A 25,904-nucleotide genomic window follows, 5' to 3' on the forward strand; every position below is an offset into this window, starting at 1 on the left:
GGATGAATTCTACAGTAATGAGCACTATATTTCAAAAGAGCTGTTATTAAAAAAATAAATAGACACCTTGTGGATTAGTAAAAAAAAAAAAATAAATAGCCAACTTTTTGGACAATAACAAAGGCCAGAACATGGATATGGTTCCAGTGGCGAGAAGGACGCTGAAGTCAAAGATAGGAGTGAAGTGTTGAATGTTTTGTAACAGGGGGAGTAGGAGAAAAGGGTGGTGCCCTCATGAATGGGATCAGTGCTTTTACAAAAGAGATCCCAGAGTGCTCTCTTTCCCCTTCCACCATGTGAGGACACAGCAAGAAAGCATCATCTATGAACCTGGAAGCAGATTCCTATCAGACACCGAATCTGCCAGCACCTTGGTCTTGGACTTTCCAGGCTCCAAAACTGTGAGAAATAAATGTCTGTTGTTTACAAGCCACCCAATCTGTGGTGTTTTTGTTATAGCATCCCCGTGGACTAAGACAACCAAATTGCTCTTTTCCAATCTTTTTTTCTGTGTATATACAGATCACCTGTGTTATCTCTGGGTACAGAAAATAGGGGTAATCTTTACTTCTTTTTGACATTTTGCTATATTTTCCAAATTTCCTACCATAAGTATGTACTAGCTATTGAATGTTATAAAGTACTTTGAATTGGATGGTGACGTCTGCTGGGTGTTTTATGTTCCCTCCCCCCATCTCATGGTAGGGGGTGGGGAAGCGACTTTCATCCCCAAAATATGTGTAGATTTAAGACTCCATTCCTCTAGTACTGGGGGTTGTATGTAAGTGATGAATCACTGAATTCTACCCCAGAAACCAATATTGTACTGTTAACTACCTAAAATTTAAATTAAAAAATAAAAAAAAGACTCCATTCCTCCATCTGAATGGAGTGCAAGTCATCAAAGTCATCTGTGAAAAATGTGGAAGCAACCCAAATGTCCATCTGACGGATGGATAAGCGAATGTGTTGTATACATAAAGTGAAGTATTATTTAGCCTTAAAAAAGAAAAAAAATCCGACATGTCTATGGACATGGATGAACCTTAAAAACATTATGCTAAGTGAAATAAGCCAAACGCCAAAGGACAAATATCATATGATTCACTTATTTGACTACGTAGGGTAGTGAAATTGATAGAGCAGCTGGGAAGAGGCAGGGAGTGGGGAGCTAGTGTTTGATGGGGGCAGAGTTTCAGTTGGGGAAGATGGAAAGCTGTGGAGATGGATGGTGATGATGATTGCACAATGAAGTCAATGTTCTTCATGACACTGAACCGTACACTTAAACATGCTTAAAACAGTAAATTACGCACATTTTGCCACAATAAAAAAATACTTGGGGAAGAAAAACAGGTAATAAATACTCAAAATTCATCAAAAAAAAAAAAAAAAGGAGTCAGCTGTGTTCCTGGGAATCACCTTAGGGCTGAGGCAAAAAAGAGAATAGGAAATAGATCCTAGCACTGAACTCCTACAATGGGCTCTGAAGTTGAGCCAAAAGTTGACAGGGGCTTGGGAAGAGAAGCAGAAGTCACTGTTGTGAGCTCCTTGTGGACACAAACTGTGTCTCATTCACCTGTTATCTCAGCCCCAAGCACAGCCCTTATAACAGGGGGTTGCTTTGTGTGTTCTAGGTATGTCGGGTCACCCATGAATGGTGCCCAGGAGAGGAAGAGGGTTCTGGAAGAATCTATGGAGACCCAGGCTTACGGCTTAGTTTAGGGAGCAAGATGACATTGAACACTTCTTCCATAATCTTATTATTTATTCTTCTCTTTACTCATTCATCTTTCCACCTCCTCTTTCACACCTTTGACCTCATTTGAGCCTCATATCACCTCTAGAAGGGGAAGGGGCAGAGATTTTATTATCTCTTTTATATAAATAAAAGAAATACTGATGCTCAGAAAAGATTTGCTCAGGGATGTATAGTTCAAAATCAGTACAGTTGGGATTCAAACTCAGGTCTTCAGCTTCTAAACTATAATCTGGTAAAGTGCTACCCAGTGCCACTAACTAGATGGGCAATTTGTATGGGCAACTCATGCCTATACTTACATTTGCAGATCCTCGCTCTATTGACTGTCACTGCTGAGCCATTGTCAGGACTGAGATCTGTGGCAGATGGGTGGTGAGAAGAGAAAGGTGTCCCACCCCACAGCCATGTTTGCCTGGATCCAGGGTTCAAGGAGTTTCCACTATATGCAGATTCATTCACTCCTCCTTCCAACCCCTACCATGGCCACAAATCTCAAGGCTATGACCTGTTTCACCTTTCAACCAAGTGCACTAAATAAAAGATTTTTTTCCCCATTAGTGGCAATAGGAGAAAAAAAAAAAAGAAATCCAGGCATGCTGAAATTGCATCATATAAAGAACCAACCAGAGATCTGTTGGACCCTCCAGAAGAATGTGCAAATAAGTCAATCGATCCTAGAGGATATAGTCCTACAAGAACCGTCAAATTTACATCCTTTGTAATTAGCCCACGAAGATAATTTCATTACTTTGTCACTGGAAACCAAAGGAGAATTATCCCAGGTAATTGACAGTAATTGGAGTTACCTTCTGCCTAAGAAAGATATTAAAAGAGAAAGAGCCCTGGACCCTTTGATCCTTTAAGCGGCTGGATTGGCAGCTTTGGGGGAGGGGATGGCTGTGGGGTGATGTCCCTGCTTGTAAAATGGGTCTGGGTGATTGGGACGCACAGGGAAATCTACATAAAGGACACTATGTATGTAAAAGGCTCAGACACCAAGATCCCCACTAGCGCAGCTGACGCACTTGGATGACCAGACCACCCCCACCCCCACGCCCACCTCCTGAGTCCTGGTTCCCTGAAGTCAAGGTAATTTGGCCTCTTTGTCCATCTTCCTACTGTAGCTGATTTTCGGCTTCCCGCCCACCAGGTCACTTTCTATTCTTTTCACAAACATCACCTTCTCCAGGCAGCCTGCTTAGATTCCACCAGCTCCTCTCTGCCATCCAGCACCCCGCCCCCCGACATGAGAGTCCCAGCTCTCTCCCAACTGTCAATACCCCAAAGAAAGCCCCTTGATTAGAGGAAAGCCTCTCTCTCTCTCTGACAAAGACATAAACAAAATCTGTTTCTTCTTCCAAATAATTTCATGCCAGGTGCTTAAGGGAGAGAGACCATATTTCTAGCTTGTATATCTGCTCTTCTCCATACCCTGCTCAATCACAGAAGCCTAATATCTCAAGGTCAGAAGGAATCTTAAAGGTCATCTGGATTAGCACATCAACTGATGTAAGGAAACCTCTCTGACAAATTCCAGCCTCAGAAAAACCCCAGCAATGAAGAACTTGCTACCTTCCAAGTCAATGAATACCACTGATGTCTGTTAGTCTTTACTAAAAGATATAGAATATTTACTTCATGAGTAAATAAATGGAGGAATAGTACACAGAAGCAGATTTGATATAGGAATACCACTAACTCCTGAGACTGAGCTACCCCAGTAGAAGGGGTTGACAGTCACTGGCCTTTGAACAGCCCTCGCAGGGACAACCAGAAGATGAAAATTCTTCTAGGAGCAGGTGACTTCCAGCATTCTGACATACTCCCTTCCCAAAGTACCCAGAAGCCACTAATCTGCCAATATCCCCCTTGTCCCCACCCCCACAATGCCCCTACCCCCACATCCCCTGGCACAAGCTTTGGAGGCACCTTTCTTACCTGTGGCGACAGAAGAAGAAAGGCCTTTGAGAGAACACGGAACCAGCCTGGATCGGAAGTCCTGGTCAGCCAACAAAAGTCCCCCCCAAATGGAAAAGCAGGTGCAAAGCAGAGCAGGGTGACTTCATTTTATGGTCACCCCGATGCTGGAGCAGGACACGCCATGGCAGATGAGGGCGACCTGACTCTGAGAATCAAGTTGGCTTCCTGGAGAGGGCTGGGCAAGTTCTGCCGGCTGGTCGGTTTGCCTGGGGCTCCCAGCTCTGGCGGCCAGAGAGCCTTCCTGCAGGTGCTAAGGGGGAGGGCGTCATAAAGAGCCTGGCACAAAGGCTTCTGCAGGTAACAGCCAAAGCCAGTCCACAGGAGGGACTGCTGACTTGACCAGCACACAGACTCATGCTCTCATTCTCTCTCTCTCTCCCTCTCTAACACACACACACACACACACACACACACACACACACACACCCTCTCTGGAGGGGAGAAGGAGGAGCCTGTGACTATTCAGTCTGTGTCCAGTGGGAGACAGACAACAGATTTGCTTTCCCTCTGTCCAGTTATTAAGATGTTTCTCTCTTTGCTCCAAAGGATCCTGTGTTCTGGGATCACTGCCTGGACCCCCAGACCTCACAGGTGGGAAATCTCCTGGGTCCTGGGTCCTGGGTCCTGGGTCTGGGTGTCAAGAGAGCAGTATAATTGCAAGTAGAATAGGACTGAGGACAGAGTCCTCAGTCAGCCAGCCTATGATCTCTCCTTCCCTTCTCCTCTGGAGGAAAACCCCTCTCCCCCCGGCCTGCTGTCTGCAGGACCATCGGCTCCCTCATGCTGCCAGCTGGTTTGGCTGCAGCTTGCCTGTCACCTCCTCAGCCTCCCTGCCTGTGACTTTGCCTTCAATTCCCCAGAGAAGCAAGGTCAAGGTCATCCTCCAAACTGTAAACCAACACTTGCCTCCTTCTCTCACCAGGAGTGTTGTCCTCCTCCTCTCCTTCCTGCACAGGGAAGCTTGGCCCCTGTGATCTTGATGGAGTCCCCATCTATTAAATATCCCCAGGGTTTTTCCTATCTTCACCGCTCCTCCTGCTGGAACCCTTTCCTCAGCCCATAAATAAGGTCATCCTCCATCCTAAAAGCATGCTTCGAGGTCTGCCTCCCCCTCAAGCCACTTGTTATCTCATCTCCCTTATTTTGTTTAAAAGCAAAGGGCCCTAGGGGGTCCTGGGTGGCTCAGTCAGTTAAATGTCTACCTTCGGCTCAGGTCATGTTCCCAGGGTCCTGGGATTGAGCCCCACGTCAGGCTCTCTGCTCAGCAGGGAATCTGCTTCTCCCTCTGCCTGCCACTCCCCCTGCTTGTGCGGTCTCTCTCTCTCTCTCTCTGACAAAGACATAAATAAAATCTTAAAAAATAAAAAACCACAAAGGGCCCTAAATAACCTCCAGGTTATTTGCTCCTTAAAAGCTGTGTGGGTTTTTGCGCAGTGAAGGAAACCATCAACAAAATGAAAAGGCAACCTACTGAATGAGAGAAGATATTTACAAATGATATATCTGATAAGGGTATCCAAGCTATATAAAGAACTCATACAACTAATAGCAAAAAAAAAAAAAAAAAAACAACCCCACAAATAATCTGATTAAAAATAGGCAGAGGAATCAAATAGAAATATCTTCAAAGAAGACATATAAATGGCCAACAAAGATGCTCAATATCACTCGTCATCAGGGAAATGGAAATCAAAGCCACAGTGAGATACCACCTCACACCAGTCAGAATGGCTAGAATCAAAAAGACAAGAAATAACAAGTGTTGGTGTGGATGTGGAGAAAACAGAAACCTTGTGCACTGTTGGTGAGAATGTAAATTGGTGCAGCCACTGCGAAAAAGAGTATGGAGTTTCCTCAAAAAATTAAAAATAGAAATACCTTACAACCCAGCAATTCTACTTCTGGGTATTTATGGGGAAAAACGAAAACACTAATTGGAGAAGATACATGCCCCTCTATGCAGCATTATTTACAATAGCCAAGAAATGGAAGCAATCTCAGTGTCCATTAACGGATAAATGGATAAAGAAGATGTGATATATACATACCATGGAATATTACTCAGCCATAAAAAAGAATGAAATCTCGCCATTCACAACATCGATGGAGCTAGAGGGTATTATGCTAAGTGAAATAAGTCAGACAGAGAAAGACAAACACCATATGATTACACTTATATGTGGAATCTAAAAAACAAAACAGACAAACAAGCAAACAGAAAACAAAACAGACTCATAAATACAGAGAAGAAACTGGTGGTTGATGGAGGGGTAGGATGGGGGATGGGCAAAATAGGTGAATGGCATTAAGAGGTACAAACTTCCAGAGATAAAATAAGTAAGTCACAGATACAGCATAGGGCATATAGTCAATAATTTTGTAATACCTTTTATGGTGACAGATGGTAACTACACTTATTGTGGTGAGCACTTTATAATGTATATAATGGTCAAGTCATTATGTGGTTCACCTAAAACCAATATAATACTATGTGTCAAATATACTTCAAAAAAACAAAGCTGTATAGTTTTTGATAGGTTTCTAGAGCTTTCTGTGCCTCAGTTTCCTTATACATAAAATGAGGATGTGAATATTGGTTCCCACTTCACAGGCTGGATGTTAAGAGTGAATGAGTTAGCATAAATAAAGGGCTTAGGATAGTGAAATAAGGCATGCTATATATATGTGTGTGTGAATATATGGGACATGTATGTGTATAAGTATATATATATATTTACACATATGTACATGATTGCTAGTATTATCTTCTAAGAAAATTAAAAGACATGAAAAACAAAAGAATTCACTAAACAGCTATATTCTCACTGCCCATAATTAACAAATGTTAATATTTCACCACATATACTTGCATATGGAGGGGTATGTGTGTGTGTGTGTGTGTGTGTAAGGAAGGAAAGAATCATAGCTTATATCAACTAGGGTTCTTGGCTCCAAGTAATAAAAACCTATTGATGAATTTAAGCAGAAATGGATTTTATTAAAGGACAATGGGTAGTTCATAGGAGCACTTAGAAAGCTGGAGAACCCGCTCAGGGCACAGGTGAGAACAAGGGAAACATCAACCAGACCAGAGCCCAGCTCACAAGCCATTCACCTGCATGATGGGCCTTGTGCTGCTGTGGGACTGGATGCAAAGCCTCGCAACGTCTGTCGCTAGGACTGCTGTCACTGCTGTCTGTGGAAACAAGCCTCTCCTGCTGCTGCCAGAATTAATCCTCCCCTGTCCCTGCTTCTTTGTGTCACTAACCCCCAACACAACAGGGGGGACAGATGCATCTGATTAAGCATGTGCCTATGAACGAGGTGCAAGGAATGTTGAGGAAGCAGGAATCTGGGGTTTTGAGCTCCTTGTGGAAAGTGGGCTCTGCCACCTTCAAGGTGAGAACATTCCCAAAATATTTGATAGGAGTTTTAAATGCTGAAAAGCTCCCCCAAATCTAGCTTTTTGGCTCCTAACATCAGTGCACACCCAACTTTCCATAATTACACTTCAAAAAAAGAATGCTTACATCTAACTGTTCAAAAAGTTGTCCCCGGAATTTGTTTTAATTCGGTATGGCAAGACATGCAGACACAAGAATGATTGTCGTGAAGGAAGAAGTTTATACTCACAGATCCCTGGAAATAATCACAGTGTGCCATGCAGGGCCACACAGGGAAGCACCAGGGCTCAACCAGGGGGCAGAAAAGGCAAAGGAGAAAGCATGGCCCAGAGCATTTTTTTTTAAGATTTTAATTTATTTGTCAGAGAGAGAGAGCACAAGCAGGGGGAGTAGCAGGCAGAGGGAGAGCTGAGACTCTGAGCAGGGAGCCCAATGTGGGGCTCTATCCCAGGACCGTGGGATCATGACCTGAGCTGAAGGCAGACACCCAACCAACTGAGCCACCCAGGCGTCCCCATGGCCCAGAGTATTTATTGGAGTTTCTGCAAGAGAGGCAAGGCAGGCCAGGGTAAGCAGCTTCGAATTGGATGGTTTGAGCAATTTTGGCAGGCTGTGGGTATAGGGACAGTCTCTAGTTGTCCAGTACCTGGCTGTCGGGTGCTTTTGTGCAGGGTAATGTTGGCTTGGTGTGCGAAAGATAAAGGAAGTGGTTGGAGATGTTGACTCAGGACTGTTTGGAGGGTTTGTAATATGATTTTTGTGCCTCCATGGAAACTGGATCACAGGGATGATGTGAACAAGTGTGGCCATTAGTTTGGCCTCATGAGTAATCGTTGCCAACTAGACAAACACAGAATCTAAGAAAACACATTTAGAGCACTAACATGAGGCAGCCATTCCTCACAGAAATAAAAGTGCCCGTATCCCTAGGGCTCATCAGTTACTCCCTCCAACTCTATATCTAGCCTCTCTGAGCAATGCCCAAACTTGCTCTCATCCTGACACAATGTCATCTTGAAATTCTGTCTCCTATGGAGTAAATCATAAAGTTCATCAAAAGCATACTGCGTATAAAGTAATGGGGTGGGCAGAAAATGAAATAAATTAACCAAGTAAGGAAGAAAATATTGGCTGGTACAGCCCTCATTGTTATAAAAGATCATTAGGTTAGAGTTGGTATTTACAGCTTTCCCCTTCACCCATTCTCCAGAAGAAGCATCTATTCCATAAAGACAAATTGCTACCCCCTCCATTATGGAAGGAGTTCATTGTAATCAGCTTGCCACCAGGTGGCTAATATGAGCCTCTGGGCTCAGGCACCCTATCTAGAGCTTGGGATTTGTCACTGCTGCTGGGGAGCTGGGAATTTGGCAATGGCAGCAGTAGGGATCACATAGGGAATGGTATCTGCCATTAGAATCACCTAATTAAGTTTACAACGATGAATTGACACTCTGCAAGATGCATCCATCTTAGGTAAAGTTTGGTGGTAATCAAAAGTCCCTGCATAATTCTGGTCTTTGATGGTGGTTCTAACCCTTAGGATTCTCCCAGAGACATGTTATGGATTTTATTTATTACTTTGTTATAGAGGCTTCATTTTGGTTCTTCCTCTCAAGACTGACAATGATGTGCCACGTACTGAGAAGTTTCCTTAACTCAAGTCTTGTCACCCAAGGTCAAACCACTTCCCACAGCTCCTATAATCAAGATAATAGTCCTCCCACACCAGTGTTTTTCTCAAGGCCTTGGAGGAGTGTCTCATGAGTTCTCTCACATTAGGAAGAAGGTCATACATAAAAAAAAATCCATTCCAACATTTCTGTTTCGACAAGTCTTCCCTTCCACTATCTAATTTCTGGTGTCTCATGGTAACTTTGTGTGGGCTGTCGTTGAACAAACTGTGAATACCACCCCGTGATGGTTAATTTTTTTTTTTAAGATTTTATTTATTTATCTGAGAGAGAGTGAGTATAAGTGGGGGGGGGAGAGGGGGAGGGAGAAGCGGACTCCCCAGTAAGCAGGGAGACCAACATGGGGCTCTATCCCAGGACCCTGAGATCATGACCTGAGCTGAAGGCAGACGCTGAACCTGCTGAGCCCCCAGTTGCCCCTGATAATCCATTTTTATGCATGATCACCAAATTGTGAATATCAATGATCAGAATCCTGCAGTTTTGGGGTGTGTTTGTGTCTCCTCCCAAGTTTGTCCCTGGAACCTGTCTGCCGGGACATGTGGGGACCTAAACCTGGTTAAAGTCCAGAGGCAATGAGGATGGGTAAGGTGGGGCATGTAGAAAGTTGGCTTACCTGGCCCATAATAAATCCTTCAGGTGAGGCTGTTGTAGGAATTTCAGCTAAGGTAGGAACAATTTCATCAGCTAGAGAAAGAAAAATAACTTCGCCTGCTTCCTGGTTTTTGTCATGGGACTCTTCCCAGTTCTTAGAGTCTCACTTCTTTTCCATCAGTGCTATGAATTAAACCGATGCAATAATTAGGCAAATCACAGGATTTTGAAATCAAATTCTTTTGAACTTGGATTGTAGCCATCTTGTCAGTTATCCATTTATTGCCTGCCCTTTCTGAATGTACCTTCAATATATGCTTTTTAAAGCATTTCTTCTTTAAAGTGTACACAATAGTAAGCTTTCTCAGTGAAGAGCTCCAGAGGGACATTGCAGGAGGATGAGAGAGAGGTTTCCTGCAATTTCTAGCGCAGGTGGGGGCACCTTTCAGCCTCAGCTTGGCAATCACGTCTCTGCAGCCATTTTGACACACAAACCAGAGCCCCAGGGAGCCTGTGTGGAGCCACCTGTCCAGATTCCCCTGGCAAGCCCTTGCAAGGGCTACATGCAGCTGACTATGGCCAGAGGGTCCCATGTGAGGAAGACTGCGGGACAAATAATTTAGAGAAGGCCAGTTGAGATAAGCAAGAGAGCGGTTGTAAATAAAGAAGAGAAAGGGTCCAAGGACTGACTTTAATTTAGAGATGAGGAAAATGAGGAGGAGCTAGCAGAGGAAACCAAGCAAGAGCAGTTTGCCGAGGAAGTGAGACCACCCCCTGCAAGAGAGGGTACTAGAGGCCAAGTACAGAGAGTGTCATCAGGAAGAAGAATGAGCAATCAGGCCAAATGCTAATGCCAAATCAGACGTGGTTAAGGTATAGAATGACCTACAGATTTGGCAATGCAGAGGTTTTCTGTGATGCTAGGAAGAGGATTTTCAAGGAAAGGATAAAGACAAAAGCATGATTCAAATGAGTTCGGGGGAGAATGGGCCAAGAAGGCTTAGAGTCAATGAGCCTCAACAACTCTGAAAGACTTTTGCTGGAAAAGAAGGAAATAAGATGGCAGTGGGAGAGAAATGTGGGCTCTCCATAGATTTATTCATTTTTTTTTTTAATAAGTGAAGTTACAGACTGTTGGTGTCTCAGTCTACTTGAGTTGCCATAACAAAATACCAAAGACTGGGTGGCTTAAAGTACAGAAATTTCTCTCTCACAGTTCTGTGGGCTGGAAGTTCAAGATCAAGGTGCCAGCAGGGAGGGTTTCATTCTGAGGCCTCTTGGCATGTAGGTGGCCATCATCTTGCTTTGTGCTTACATGACCTCTCTGTGTCTGCACAGAACAAGAGAGCAAGCTTTCTGGTGTCTTTTTTTATAAGGACACTAATCCCATCATGAGGCCCATCCACATGACCTCATCTAACCCCAATTTCCTCCCAAAAGCCCTACCTCCAAATACCATCATATTGGGGGTTGGAGCTTCAACATACAGATCTGGGGGGGAGGAGACACGTACATCCAGTCCATAACAGTTGGCATGTGAATGGGATGATCCAGGAGAGGACATCATGGATGATGGAGTGAGAAGTTGTCCTTCTGCCTACAAGGGTACCAAATTCAATGCCTCAGTGGAAGAGTCAACCTTAGGCAGGAGCAGAGGCAGCTGTTCAGGGTAGCTGGAGAGAAGGTACAGGTACAGGTAGATGAATCAATAGAGAGGTGGGAGTTTGTGGAAGTTTTCTGATTGCTCCAATTTTCTCAGTGAAATGGGAAGCAAAGAGACTGGCCAAGAGCGAGGAAGGATGGAAAGCATTGGCGACTGAGGGGAGAAAGGAATGTGTCCTTTGGTCTCCCAGGAGATCAGGAGAGAGAGCTGACTAGGGAAGAGTAGTAGAGTAGTTGGGTCCAGAGTGGTACAATCGGCTGAGGTGAGGTTAATGTTATGGGTCTTAGGGAGGATTTGGGAGCAGCGATAAGGACTAAAAAGGTCTTCCCCCTCTCCCCCTGTCAGTGGCACACAAGGGGAGGAAGGGAGAAGAGGGAAAGTAGGTGCCTCAGAGGAGAGCCACATTTGAGATCGAGCGAGAAGAGCAAGAGAATAGAAAAGAGGTTGAGGAAAAGAGTGGATCTTGCTGATAATGACCCTGAAGTTCCGGAGGGCATGGTGAGTTCCAGAAGGTTCCAGAAGGCACAGTAAGAAGGGTTTCGGGAATTGGTAAGTGGTGAGAGGTGCCTATGCTGGCTGATTTAGGCAGAGAATATATTTAATGATAGGCTATTGGTGAGGCTCTTAGGAAGCTTGGAGAACCAAACTTGGAAAACCAGCAGTAGAGAAGGCCAACACCAAATTCACACACCAGAACCAGCCTTGGGAACACACCACTGTTCCTGTTGCTGAATGCTGAGGCCTGTATCATTCCTGCCAGCTGGGACCCCTGGATACTGCTGCTGTCCCAAAACTGCCAACCCAAACCCTCTCCTCTGTCCCTCTTCCCTTTACCAGCTCCTGCTATCTGGGTGCATCTGATTTGCTGAGCCTAACTCACAGACCTTCACCCTAGCTCAAGGCAGGCTCACAGAATCTCAGGGAGGACAAGAGAAGCAGGCTTGGAAACTACACAGCCAAGAACAACGTAGTGACAGCAAACCATGCCATTACAATTTTTATGAAGCCATCATTGTGCCACTGCATCCATATCAAGTATCCAGGACTAGACTGGAGAAGCTCCATACTATCCTCTCCAGAAAAACTAGATGCGTCTGCTTTGCCATTGTTGGTACATTTGTTACCCAAATCTCAGGCCAGAAGGTTGATGGGAAGAGCCCAAGTCATATGAGCAGCATTAAGGAAGCCCAGGAAAAATGGTGTTTGTGGAGTCTAGCTTGCGAAGGTAGAACTCAAAATGTGAAAACTATCAAAATAGATGTTTGAAGGATACTGTGCATCTCTGAATGACAGATGTCCACTGTAGAGTAGGATTTCTCAAATATAGGAAGAGGTTATAGATGTTTGGCAGTCAAAACAAAAAACCAACTAAGAAAAATGACAAGTAGCCTCGATAAATATTACTAACGTCATTCTCATTGCCCCAGAAGCAACTAGAAATTCCTTGAATTCATCATTCCACTACAATGGAAGCTTCTTTGTCCCTAATTTTGTCTGTTGTATTTTCCAATGAATCCCAAGTGCCCAGAAAGTGCTTAATACATAATTTTCTGAATGAATTAAAGAAATTCATTTGCTACACTAAAGAAAGACAAAGCATCAGGTGGAATGTGGGTTTAAAAAGCTACCAGAGACAACTTTAATTTCGCTTGATTCAAACACCTACAGTAGGAGAGGCAGCAGTGTGAGATCCTTTCTCAACCAGCAGGAATTAAATAGAGTTTTAAAATAGGGTTGGAAAACCAAGGTCTAGCAGGTGGTGGGAAAGGGTGCAGTGACAGGAAATCTAAAACAAAACCAGATAAAAGTTTATGTGAGTTCATTGCAAATCTAGTGATTAGCATGAGGTGTAATTTCTGCATTTGCACTACCACATTCTCCATGTTTTTATGATTTCATGCTAGCCCCTCAAATGCATTTGATAAATATTAAAATTAGCAGACAAAAGGGTTGCGATTTACATTTTAAAAAGATACCCTGTTTCCAGAGCCCAGCTGAGTGAGCTCTAACCTTCCTCTATGTTGGCTGGCAGAAAACCTAGGGGAAGTGTGACCCATGAGAAAGAGCAGAGCACAGTAAAAGGATTGAGACCACTAAACCTTGTCTAAGCAGTTCGGCCAGGAAGTTCTGTAACTCATATGGTATTACAAAATATTCCAGACTAGATCACTTTATCAGTGTAACCGCTCCTGAATAAACAAAGGTCCCTGTAGGAGCTGATAGTTTCCTCTTAACCCGCAATGATCCCCATCTTAAAATGGGGTCTCGTGTTCTGTGTTTCTTACTTTCCTTCTCAAAAGGGGGATTTATAAAATCCAGTTCTGTCAATGTGTCCTTCCTCTTTGCTTTGTTGTGTTTACAAACATATACGGATATGTATTCCTAAATGGTACACCAGTGAGGCAGCAGAAATCCCTCTAGTTATTAAATAGAGAGAGCTTTAATACGGGATATTAGGAACCTACAAAACCTTTGAAAGTAGTGGAGAAGTCAGCTCCCGGGTGAGCCTTTAAGAAAGACGGCCAAAAAACACCACTGAACCTGAAGCTATTACCTCTGCCCTAATCAAAGGGACACCACTGGGACTGAGTTCAAGAGCACACAGCTTAAAGGGGAGCGGGGAATCCAGAAGCAACTCCAAGTTCTTTGGGCTAAGTAATTAAGTGAATGGAGGTGCCATTGAGTAAGACTAGGAACGTACTGGGGAGAACAAGCCTGAGAGGTGGGAATGCAGCAAGAGTTCTGTTTTGGTCATGATGAATTCGAGATACCTGTTGGACATTCAAGAGGAGATGTGGAGTAGGAGGTTGGATATGCAAGTTTGGAGACCAAAGGAAAGTCTAAGTTGGAGATTTAATTTAAGAGGGTTCATACTCTACAAGCCATGTTGCAATTTGTTTATTTAATTATTATTTTTTTAAGGCTCAGTTTTGCTTTTGAGATCACCAACTTCATGAGAGATTGTTGTAGTCACTTCTTTACCTCTTTCAAACCCAGGTAATCTAGCTCCTATCTCCAAAACCACTAATAAAAGTGTTCTGAAGGAGGTCGCCCAGTGTCATCCAAATCCAAAATCGAATGGCTCTTTCCAGTTCCCTCTGCTAAATTTGGCATTGTTGACTACATACTTCCTACTTCCTACTTTGTAGGGGTGGATTTCAGAAAGCACTAATAACAGCCTCAGGCAGATCCCGGATGAAGTTAGGAGGCAAGAGACGTAAGCATGGTCATAGTTCACCTGAGCAAAACACCCAAAGTGGCCTCATTTTTCTTCTTCTCCAGATTGATAATTGGTAGATACAAAGAATGTTGTAGATGAATACCTCTTGATTTCAGTAAGGTATCTGATGATCTTTCACACCATTCTTCTAGCTAAATGGGGCAGAATATCTTGGATAAATTCACAGATGACACATTCAACAGAGAAGTCTCTGGTGTTTGTGTCTTGAGGCATGCTCCTGGCAAGCTGGGACACTAGGCCCAAAGCATGTTTTAATTCACAGAGCTACACTACAGGCATGAGGAGTCCAGCAATCCTCAGGCAAGTACAACTCAGACACTCCTAAGCAAAGTCCAGAAACAAAGGAGCCAATAGTGTGGAATCTGTGATTTAAAACAAAGCTGGGGGCGCCTGGGTGGCTCAGTTGGTTAAGCGACTGCCTTCGGCTCAGGTCATGATCCTGGAGTCCCGGGATCGAGTCCCGCGTCGGGCTCCCTGCTCGGCAGGGAGTCTGCTTCTCCCTCTGACCCTCCTCCCTCTCATGCTCTCTGTCTCTCATTCTCTCTCTCGCAAATAAATAAAATCTTAAAAAAAAAAAAAAAAAAAAACAGGATAGTGAGGCATCTGTAAATATACGCACCAAAAGGAGGGGCAACAAAGCTAATAGTTTAGTGGATATGCCAACCGAAAGGAACCAACCGAAAGGATCCAAACACTGAATGAAGCTTTTGGACACACACACACACACACACACACACACACTTTAAAGGGACACACACACGCACACACACACAACTTACACTTTAAAGGGACACACACACGCACGCACACACGCACACCTTAAAGGGACACACACACACACTTACGCTTTAAAGGGACACACAAACACACACACACTTTAAAGGGTCTGTGGCCCCTGGCTCTTTCTCAGACCCCTACCCTGAGGCCTGCCCCCGGACCAGTGAAAGTCTGGCAAATTCGTGTGAAGCGGTCAGCCATCGGGGGACTCAAGCCCGGGAACTCGACGCCTGGAGGCGGCGGAGAGAGAACCCGGGCTTACCCCGTGGGCCGCCGGCCGGGCGGGAGCTGGCCCGGGGGCGGGGCGGGGCGGCGGCGGGGCGGGGCCCGGGGGACCAGTGCGAGGGGAGGCGCGGCGGCCAGCCGCTCCAATCCGGCTCCCGGCCTCCGTGCGGCTCCGGGCGCTCTGTGCCTGGGTGGGTCGCCATGGCGCTGCGTGCGGCCGTGTTCGACCTGGACGGGGTCCTGGCGCTGCCCTCGGTGGCCGGCGCGCTGGACCGCACGGCGGAGTCGGCGCTGCCCAGGTAAGGGAGCCGGCGCCGGGCCGCAGCGCGAAGGTCGGCGCCGCAGGGGGCGCGCGCCCCCGCTGAGAAGCTGCCTCTGGGCGCTTCACATTGCTGCAGGGCCAGAGCCCTGCGAAGGTTAAAACAATTACCCCGCCCTAAAAATACCCCTGTATGCGACTAGACCCATTGTCTTTCTAAATGCTAAGTAAGTAAATCTCTCTAAAAACTCCAGAATTGCCCTCTATATTGGATTCTTTTCGTAAAGTGAGAGGAATTGCTCTCCGCGCTAACCGCTGCCCCCTAATTCTGTGTAATGGAGTGGGTTTTTAAAGCGGCGCCTGGGTGCCTCAGTCGTTAAGCGTCTGCCTTTGGCTCGGGTCAGGATCCCAGGGTCCTGGGATCGAGCCCCGCATCGGGCTCCCTGCTCCGCGGGAAGCCTGCTTCTCCCTCTCCCACTCCCCCTGCCTGTGTTCCCTCTCTCGCTGTGTCTCTCTCTGTCAAATAAATCAATAAAATCTTTAAAGTTGCGCGGAAGTTGAGAAGAGAAAAAAAAGTTCTGTGCCTTGCGGGTTTACTTAACTATAATAGCAAACTAGAGAAACAGCCCCAAAGCCTAATCCCTGAGAAATGAACTAGGAAGCGTCACCAGTAAACCAGGAAACAGGATGAGCTTTCAGATCCGGAAAAACCTGTTAATGACAATTGAAAAAAACAAACCCACCAGAATGTAAAACAATTTATACAACATGGTTTCAATTATAGGGGGGAAGAAAGCTACATGTAGAAAAATGTGTGGAAGAAATATCCCAGAATATGTTTGGGATTGTTAATCCCAGATGAGATTATGAATGATTGTCTTCATTTTTCTACTTTTTTGCATTTTCCAGTTTATCTGCTTATGAACATATGTTTCTTCTATAGTCAGAAGGAAGGAAAGCATATTTGTTTATAAAGTTAAGAAGGGAGCGCCAGGGTGGCTCACTTGGTTAAGCGTCTGCCTTCCATTGGCTCAGGTCCTGGGATCAAGCCCCGCAGGGAGCTCCCTGCTCACTGGGGAGGCTGCTTCTCCCTGTGCCTCTGCCCCTCCCCCCACGTGTGCGCTCGCAATCTCTCCCTCTCTCTCTCTAACAAATAAATAATTTTTAAAAATTAAGAAACGGGCGCCTGGGTGGCTTTGTTTCTTTGGCTTTGGCTCAGGTTTTGATCCTGGATCGAGTTCCGCATCGGGCTCCCTGCTCAGCGGGGAGTCTGCTTCTCCCTCTGACCCTCCCCGCTCTCATGTGCTCTCTTACTCTCTCTCTTTCAAATAAAAAAAATTTAAGAAAGAAAGATAGATCACCCTGGCAACACCCAAGGAAGACTAAATTCTAAACTACTGGCAAGAATAAGGAGCAGGGTGGAAGCTTTGAGAGTTCTGTCTTGTTTTGTTTCATGGCAAATTAATGCTCAGAGACTGTTTCTTTTGGCAGCAATTTCTTTAACCCAGATTCACTATGGGTATTTCACAAGCCTGTAGCATACAGGATAATGCCCCTTCATAAACCAATACACAACATACTCCCAAACAATGATAGATTAATCCCATTATTGTTCCAGTCAAGGGGGATCTGAAAGAAATAAAGCCCAAATTCAGTTGAGATGTACTTTCACTTATTTTTTTAAAGATTTTATTTATTTATTTATTTGAGAGTGAGAGAGCGAGCACACGAGCTTGGGGGGGAGGGGCAGTGGGAGAGGAAGAAGCAGACTCCCCGCTAAGCGGGGAACCTGACTGGGGCTTGATCCCAGGACCTTGGGATCATGACCTGAGCCCAAGGCAGACGCTTAACGACTAAGCCACCCAGGTGCCCCTGAAGTGTACTCTTTATTCCCCAGCTGGTGGCTGCTCTGGAAAGAGTAGAGTCACCTTTACTGAAGCAAAAGCTAATTGCCCCAAGGGCTTCAGAGTGCTGGTTTAATGGGCCGAGTCCCCTCACCCATTGGATGGTCCTCTCAAACTTTCGGTATTGCTCCTTCATGTTTTTATTGATAGACACCCAGAGGCCCTCAGCAATTGAGCTACTGAGTATCAAGGGCAAAGGAGCAGATGACCAGATGTTGACATGCTGTTTCAGTACCGTTTACCTCACTCTTCCAGCAAAACCACTACTTCTAACAACAGCTTCACTTTATTAGCCTTTGTCAAGAACAAGTGGATTTCAAATCACATCAAACCAATACAGAACATGCCCCATTCTAGAATTCTTGTGATACCAAAGGCCAACAGGCTGTCTAACCTATTATACTATATATTATAAGAGACTAGTTTCTGCAAGCATGCCAAGCCAAAAGGAGTCTCAGAATCTAGAGCCACCCTTAATTTATACAGATACAGAAAGTGAAGCCTAGCAGGAGATTAACTTGAATACATAGTAATTAGTCACTGGGAGCTATGGAACCAGTTTTTTTTGACTCCCAGTTTAGGGTTATTTCCTCTCTGATTCATCAAGACTTCCCACCTCCCTTGGCTATTACTGTTCTGGGAAAGATGTCAATCTGTAGGGGGTGAGTAAATACATCAATAAGTATATCAATAGTAAATTGATATCAGTATGTCAACACCAATAGTTAGTGTATCAATAATTATTTATTGTCATTAAAACACAAATAAGGTGCCTACAAAGTCCACAATAAGAATAATCACATCCCAGGTAATTAGGATTGAAGAGAAGTATTGAAAATGGAGGGCCGCCCTTGATCCAGGTTTGTCCAATTCAGATCATTTGCAGGAGGGAGAAGCTGAGGAAGGACCAGTGAGCTTTCCTAGAATCCCTTTTAACAATAGCATTGTTTTACTTCCTTTTGACTCATAAATTTGATTTAAAAAAAAAAAAACATAAAAAGAGCTTACCCTCGTGAGCTATGAGGTGTAATTGTGCCTGTGACCTCATCAATGTGGGGGGGGGGAACATAACTGTAAGAATAAAAGTCACAAATATACAAGTTTGCAAATGTGGGGTAATTAAAAGAGCGCTGGTCTCTGAGTCAGACCCAGATTAAAAATCTCAGTCCTAACACTGACTGCTGGGTAGCCTTGCTTAATCTGTTTCAGTCTTAGTCAACTCATCTAAAACCTTAGTCTTTGTTTTGAAATAGGAAAATACCTTCCTCTAGACATTTTTGTGAGGGTTACATTAGGTAACACGTAAGGTGGATGGGCAGCTGTATTCCAACACATTTCTTTGTAAAAGTCTCGTGCACATGCACGAGATGCACTGGGCACACTGTTTATCTAGTGTTGCACAGACTCACACACTCCCTCCATGACCAGGATTAGGATTGTTCCCAGCAGCCATAAAATGGATCATAGCAAAGCTGGCTGATTCCAAGACCTTGACCTTGTTAGCTTTTGGAGTCTGTGAATGAACTGTGAAGGTGTTGGTTCAGCAGGTGAGCCTGAAGGGCCTGCCTTGCACGGGGCGTTTTCACCAGGCTTGGCATCTGGTATGTGAATTCAGGCATCCACAGATAGCCAGAGTTCAAGGCGAAGGCAGTGCCATAAAAGGAAAAGTTCTTAGGTGGCTCAAAGGAAGGAGGGATTAGGGCTGATGGGAGAACCAGAAAAGCTTTAATGGAGGCAGAGCCTGAGAAGATGGTTAAGAGACTGGTGGGAAGAGATGTGAAGGGAGAACGTTCCAGGTGAAGGGAGCAGCATGAGCAAAGGCTTGAGGGTGGAGAGTATGGAGTGCGCACGAGAACAGTGACTATCCCAGTGTGGCCAGAGAGGAGGAGCGTCGTGAGAGAGAAGCGGGGGGCCGGCTCCGTAGTGTGACATGAAGGTGAAGAACCTAGGCTGCGGGGCCCAGCGGGGGGAGGACAGAGGAAGCCTGTGAGCCTGGTGCTGAGGCCGTGAGGGTAGCAGGATGTGGACAGTTGTGTGCTTCATTTAATACCTTCTCACACAGCCTCACTGTGGAAGGTGTGCCCGGGGCCACTGGACCGAACAACAGGGATAGGCAGAGCATCAGTTCTAAAAAAACCCCTGAGTTCTAGAACCTCAGGTGCTTGTCCTATGCAATGCTCAGTAAATGTTTTCGTAGCAAGACAGACACGCGGTCAGCAAATACAGGAAGGGTATCTGAGAATCAGGACTTCTTATCCATGTCCTGTGTACTATTTCAGGAAGTATTTACGGGATGCTTCCAGGAGCTCCTGGGGCAGTCCCCAGATTTGTAGTGGCCTTTTGCCTCTTATTTACCACCTCTGGGATTTTGTATCATCTCTGAAGCCATCTTTTTTTTTTTTTTTTTTACACATGGGTTTTAATTCCTCAACTAATACACAAATCCATTCTTACTTTGAAAATATTCAAACTAACAGAATAATGTGGAATAGGAATGTCAGACCCTCTTCACCCTTCCTTCTTCCTCTCCCCACCCCACCTATAATCATGGTTGATCCAGAACCAAGGGGTATTTTAGGTTCCGCCCCCATAATTCTTTATAGCAAAACCTGACCTGACTTCATTTCACCACAAAATCTGACTTGACCTCATTTGGGTAGTAAACGTGACCTGAACAAGTGTGGGGCTATTTGTCATCTTTATCTGTCCCACTACTGTGAGTAGTCACGCATTTCGCGACAGAAATACGATGAGTTTGATTAAGAGGGTTGCCCCGGACCCTCCTGGAGGTGTTACTTACTGTATGGTATAGCCCCCCTTTACATTTACAGTCTGAACAAACCTGACTTTTGAAACTCACCTGGTTCTGAGGCTTCAGATAAGGGATTGTTAGTCTGTCACTTGCTTATATGAATTTGCAGGCACGTTTATGCACAGTTTGGTAGGTAGGTAGTTTGGAAGATAGATAAGTTTAAAAAAAACAATAGGATCATAGTACACATGCTGTTCTAGGTCTTAATTTTTTTTTTTTACTTCATTTACTTAATTTTAATGATTTTACTTCACTTAACAATGGGACATCTTCCTGTGTCTGTTTATGTATCTACCTTTCCTTTTTTAACCGCTCCATGGTATTCCACAACATGGTAGTGTCTGGTTTTGTACTGGATTGTTTCATTTGCTTCTTAAGTTCTCTGAACTGTTGATTCCTACCATGATGTTTTGTGTTTTGTGTTCTTCTTTTATTCCTCTTCTTTTTATTTTTTTAAGATTTTATTTATTTATTTGAGGTGGGGGGCACAAGTAAAGAGGAGAGGCAGAGGGAGAAGCAGATTCCCTGCTGAGCAGGGAGCCCGACGTGGGGCTCGATCCCAGGACTTCTGAGCCGAAGGCAGATGCTTACCTGGCTGAGCCACCCAGGCACACCTTTTATTCCTCTTCTTTTTCCTGTCTATAGTTGTATTGATCAAGTTTTCTTTTTCTCCAGTTTTCTCTTGGGGAAACATTTCTCGTCTTCTTATGGGTACATTTTGTTTCTAGTTTCTTTATGATTACCTATGATTTTTTAATGTGCATAGATAGTAATTTATTCTGTTAACACAACCTTTTCTGTCAGCATGCATCATTATTGGTATCTTTATTTTCTGTGTAATGAAGAATTTGTCTGGTGTTTGTCCTAGCACAGAGCTTCTTTTTTTTTTTTTTTTAAGATTTTATTTATTTATTTGACAGAGAGAGACAGCGAGAGAGGGTACACAAGAAGGGGGGAGCTGGAGAGGGAGAAGCAGGCTCCCCATAGAGCGGGGCTCGATCCCAAGACACTGGGATCGTGACCTGAGCAGAAGACAGACACTTAATGACTGAGCCACCCAGGCGCCCCTAGCGCAGAGCTTCTAAAGACCATTGGGATTTCCTGAGGGAAAGGAATGCCATTGTTACAGTGAGATGACTCATGGGGGCGCTTACCAATCTTCATGATTGGGACTGGTCATCAGCAAAGCCAACTGAGTGATTAGAGGTTTGGGACTTTGGGCCAGCCAGACCTCTAGGGAGGAAGCTGAGAATTGAGTTGAATCAGATAGCCAATGATTTAATCAACCGTGCCCACATAATGAAACCCTGATAAAATCTCTGCACACTCTAGCTCATTGGAGCTTCCTATTTAGTGAACGCTGATTTGCCTGGAGGGTGACATGCTCTGATTTCACAGGGAGAGGGCGCGGATGAGGGTGCGGATGTTCTGCATGCCCTCCCAGAACTTGTCTCATGTGTCTTTAAAATAATAGCAAGGAATGCATTTTTTTTAGACAACTCCCCCTCCTAAGGGGAATGGAAGTGGTCCATCAGGGGCTTACTTCCTAGTGTTGGCCAGGAAATTCCAGTTTGCCCCGTTAAAGATTACGTGGTGAGGGCGGGGCGAGGGGGGGTTGAAACTGCAGTTAGTTAAGTATGAAGTCTTACTGATGTGGGGCCTTAACATAAGTGACTCCATTTTGAGATGTGGTTTTCTTTTTAATGCTAACTGACCTGGAAAGACCACATGGAGAGGCCCTGAGACTATTTGGGAGAGAGAGACATGCCCGGTCAGTCCCCAGCTGCTTCAGCTCTCCCCTTTCCCCATCCTGTTCTAGCTGCCATCTGATTGCAGACACAGGAGAGATCCTGAGTCAGAACCGCCCAACTGAGCCCTTCTCTAACTCCTGACCCACAGAAACCTTGAGAGATAATAAAATGACTGTGGTTGTTTTTAGCCATGGATTTTGGGTTGATGTTTTATGTAGCAATAATAACTGGAACACTGTCTCCTTTACAGATTAATTTTTCTCAGTAGTTCGCACTAAAATACTATATAATGTACCAGCTTATTCTTTCTCCCCCCTCCCCCCCCACTAGAATGTGAGCTCCTGAAAGAGAGCTTTGTTCAATCCTTCCTTCACATTGCCTACAACAATGCCTGTTGTAGAAGGTGCACAATGAATATTTGCTAATGAATAAATGAAATGGTAGAAGGAAGGGGAGAGAGCAGATCAGCTGTCAGAAGCCCCCAAGTCCACTTTCTACTTGTGGAGTTTATTGAAGTGACTTTGAACCTGCTCTTGGGCTTAGTGGGGGAAGAGCAACAGTGGACTTCTTTTCACATGTTTGGGCTCTTGTTTTCCTCCTTTCTCTCTTTTTTAAATTAATATGTTCCAGGCTACATCTGTCTTGCAAGATTTTCTCATATCTTTTAGTCCAATAATTTACATTTTCTTGGTTTTCTGAACTATTGAAGTTGTTTGTCTTTTTAAATCTTTTAAGGATAGCTTTTGTCTAATTTCAGTGGGATTTTAGGCAGAGAGAAATAGATACATGCTCAGTGTGCTGTCCTGATATAATCCCCACTCCCTTCATTTTGCATTTTTTGATGGTATCTTAATTGTAGCATAAAGGTGTGTGCCTTATAACTTTATTACACAAAGGTCTGTGCCTCTTGTCAATATAAAAGTGCTTAATAGAGATTGCCATTTTCTAAACTGGTATCAAATTATACTCCTACCAGGAGTAGACGAGAGGTCCACTTTCTCCACATGGTCTTTAGTCTTTGATATTCTTAGGGTGTTTAAATGTAGTGATTCTGGTGGGTATATAGTGGCATCTCATTGTGGTTTTAAGTTGTATTTCCCTGGTGAATAATGATACTGGGCTTCTTTTTATATGCCTATAGGCCATTTGATAATTCTCTTGAGTGAAACTCTTGTTCAAGTCGTTTGCCTATTTTTCAATTGGGTCGTCTTTCTCTTATCGTTATTAGGAGTTCTTTGTATATTCTTTTTGTTTGTTTGTTTGTTTGTTTTAAAAAGATTTTATTTATTTATTTGACAGAGAGAGACACAGAGAGAGAGGGAACACAAGCACAGAGAGTGGGATATTCTTGATACAAGTCCTTTGTCATATGTATTGCAAGCATATCCATGTATATGGCTTACTCATTCACTTTCTCAGTGATATCTTCGATGAACAGAAAGTCTTGATTTTAATGACAACTAAGTTATCTTTTTTTGTTGTTTTATGTTAGTGCTTTTTTGTCCTTTTTTTTTTTCCAGTTGGGCTTGAACCCAAGACCCCAAGATCAAGACCTGAGCTGAGATCAAGAGTTGGATGCTTGGGGCACCTGGGTGGCTCAGTCGGTTAAGCATCTGCCTTCAGCTCAGGTCATGATCCTGGGGTCCTGGGATCAAGCCCTGCATCAGGCTCCCTGCTCAGTGGGGAGTCTGCTTCTCCCTCTGCCCCTCACCCTGCTCTCATGCTCTCTCTCTCACACTCTCTATCTCAAATAAATAAATAAGATCTTAAAAAAAAAAAAAGTCTCAGATGCTTAACTGACTGAGCCACCCAGGTGCCCCTGCTTTTGGTGTCCTTTTAAGAAATTTTTGCTTACTTAAAGGTCATGAAGATATCCCACTTTCTTCTAGAAGCTAGATTGTTTTAACTTTCACATTTAGGTGGATGATCCACTTCAAAACAAATTTTGTATGTGGTGTGAAGTCTCCCCACCCCCTATGGATATCCAGTTGCTCTAAAGTCATTTATTGAAAAAAACCTTTCTCACATTAAATTTTAGTGGTGCCTTTATGACCATATATAGAGAGGTCTATTTTTGGACTCCCTGTTACGCTAAGTTGATGTGTAGGTCTGTGCAATAATACTACATTGTCTTAATTTATAGTAAATTTTAAAATCATGTAATATAAATCCTTCATATTTATTCTTAAAGATTTGTTTGGCTATTCTGTGTCCTTTAGTTTCCAGATAAATTTTGTAATCGGTGTGTCAATTTTCACACTTATACACAAAATCTGCTGGGATTACTATTGGAGTGAATTAAATCTTTGTATCAGTTTGGTGAGAATTTTTGCCCAAACCATATTAAGTCTCCTAATCCATGAACTTGATATAGATCTCTCCATCTATTGAGGTCTTTAATTTCTCTTAGTTTTGTAGTTTTCCAGATAGAGGTCTTAAACCTCTTTCATTAGGTTTATTTCTGTTTTTTTCTAATGCTGTGGCAAGTGGTATTTTAAGAAATTTCATTTCCAATTTCTTTTAAACCACATTTGTCCTGTTCTCAACTTTCTATTTTGATCTATCTTTAAGTTGACTGGAAATCTTCCTTGAATTTCTTTTTTTTTTTTTTTTCAGGAAATGCATGTGATGGTAAACATTAGTTTTACAGGCTGGGATTTTCTGTTACCTTCAAAAATGTATAATAAATTGTCTGGGGATAGAATTTTGGGGCCATTGTTTCTTTTTATCTCAATGTCTAGTGACTATTTTTCCACAATCTTCTGACATCTAAAGTTGCAGATAAAAGACTAATGTCACTCTAAATTGTTTTTCTTTTGTGTATAATCTGTTTTTACACAAAAGGTTGTTACCCTTTCTTATTCTAGGAATTGCCATAGTTCCCCCACATATGCCTATTGTGGGGGTTTTGTTTGTTTGTTTTTTATTAGTTTTGCCTTGGTAATTGGTATACTTTTGATCTAAGGACTCAAATCTTTCTTCAGTACAGAGGAGTGTTCTCCTGCTTCTCTGATCAATCCTAGTGGAATTCTTTTTTTTTTTTTTTTTAAGATTTATTTATTTGAGAGGAGAGAGCGTGCGCACGCACACGCAGGCGCCGGAGGAGGGGCAGAGGGAGAGAGAGAATATTTCAAGCAGACTCTCTGCTGAGCGAGGAGCATCATGCAGGGCTCGATTCCACGGCCCATGAGATCATGACCTGAGCGGAAATGAAGAGTCTGACACTCAACCGACTGAGCCACCCAGGCGCCCCAATCCTTCTGGAATTCTTATTGTTTGCTTATTAAAGGAATTTGGCCTCCCTAGGTCTTATCATTTTCTCATTAACTTCAATTGCTTCATCGTTTTACTCTTTATTCTTGAAAACTGTATCATGTCTTTTTATTCACTAATTTCATTTTGTGTGATGGCCATTTCACTGTTCACTGCTTTTGTTAGTCATCCTTAAAATTTGGAATTCATGTTTTCCAATCCAACAATGCTCATATTTCAAATTGCTTCCTTTATTATTATTACTGCCTGATTTGTCTTATAGATACATTGGTATCTCTTTTCTCTATAGTTATATTCTTGCCTCAGCTCCTGTTCTTCTATCAGCCCCCATTCTCCAGGCAGAAAAAATAATTTTCCGTTTGCTTTCCATCCTACTCATCCAGTGTGTTATAGTTACTTGCTTATATGTTGACTCCCTTGTCCCCTGTGAGCTCCCTAAGAATGCAGTCACACTTTTCCATTTTTATATCACAGCACCCAGCACAATGTCTTGCATGCCTAGGTGCTCAATACAAGATAGTTGAGTTGAATTGTGTATTGACTCTTCAAACTGGAGGTCAGCTGC

At 43.7% G+C, this 25,904-nt stretch overlaps 1 protein-coding gene across 2 annotated transcripts in view; it reads left to right on the forward strand.

The window, feature by feature from the left end:
• The first annotated feature begins 15,481 nt into the window (after positions 1-15,481).
• EPHX2 (epoxide hydrolase 2) overlaps positions 15,482-25,904 on the forward strand; it is a 69,696-nt gene continuing 59,273 nt past the window's right edge. For both annotated transcript variants that reach the window (XM_035022606.1, XM_035022607.1), the window contains exon 1: positions 15,482-15,639. In XM_035022606.1, the coding sequence (XP_034878497.1) occupies positions 15,542-15,639 (98 nt within the window). In that variant the 5' untranslated portion in view covers positions 15,482-15,541. The remainder of the gene's footprint in view (positions 15,640-25,904) is intronic.

The sequence above is a fragment of the Mirounga leonina genome, unplaced genomic scaffold (genome assembly GCF_011800145.1).
Source record: "Mirounga leonina isolate KUSES-001 unplaced genomic scaffold, KU_Mleo_1.0 Mir_176, whole genome shotgun sequence".
Lineage (NCBI taxonomy): Eukaryota > Metazoa > Chordata > Mammalia > Carnivora > Phocidae > Mirounga > Mirounga leonina.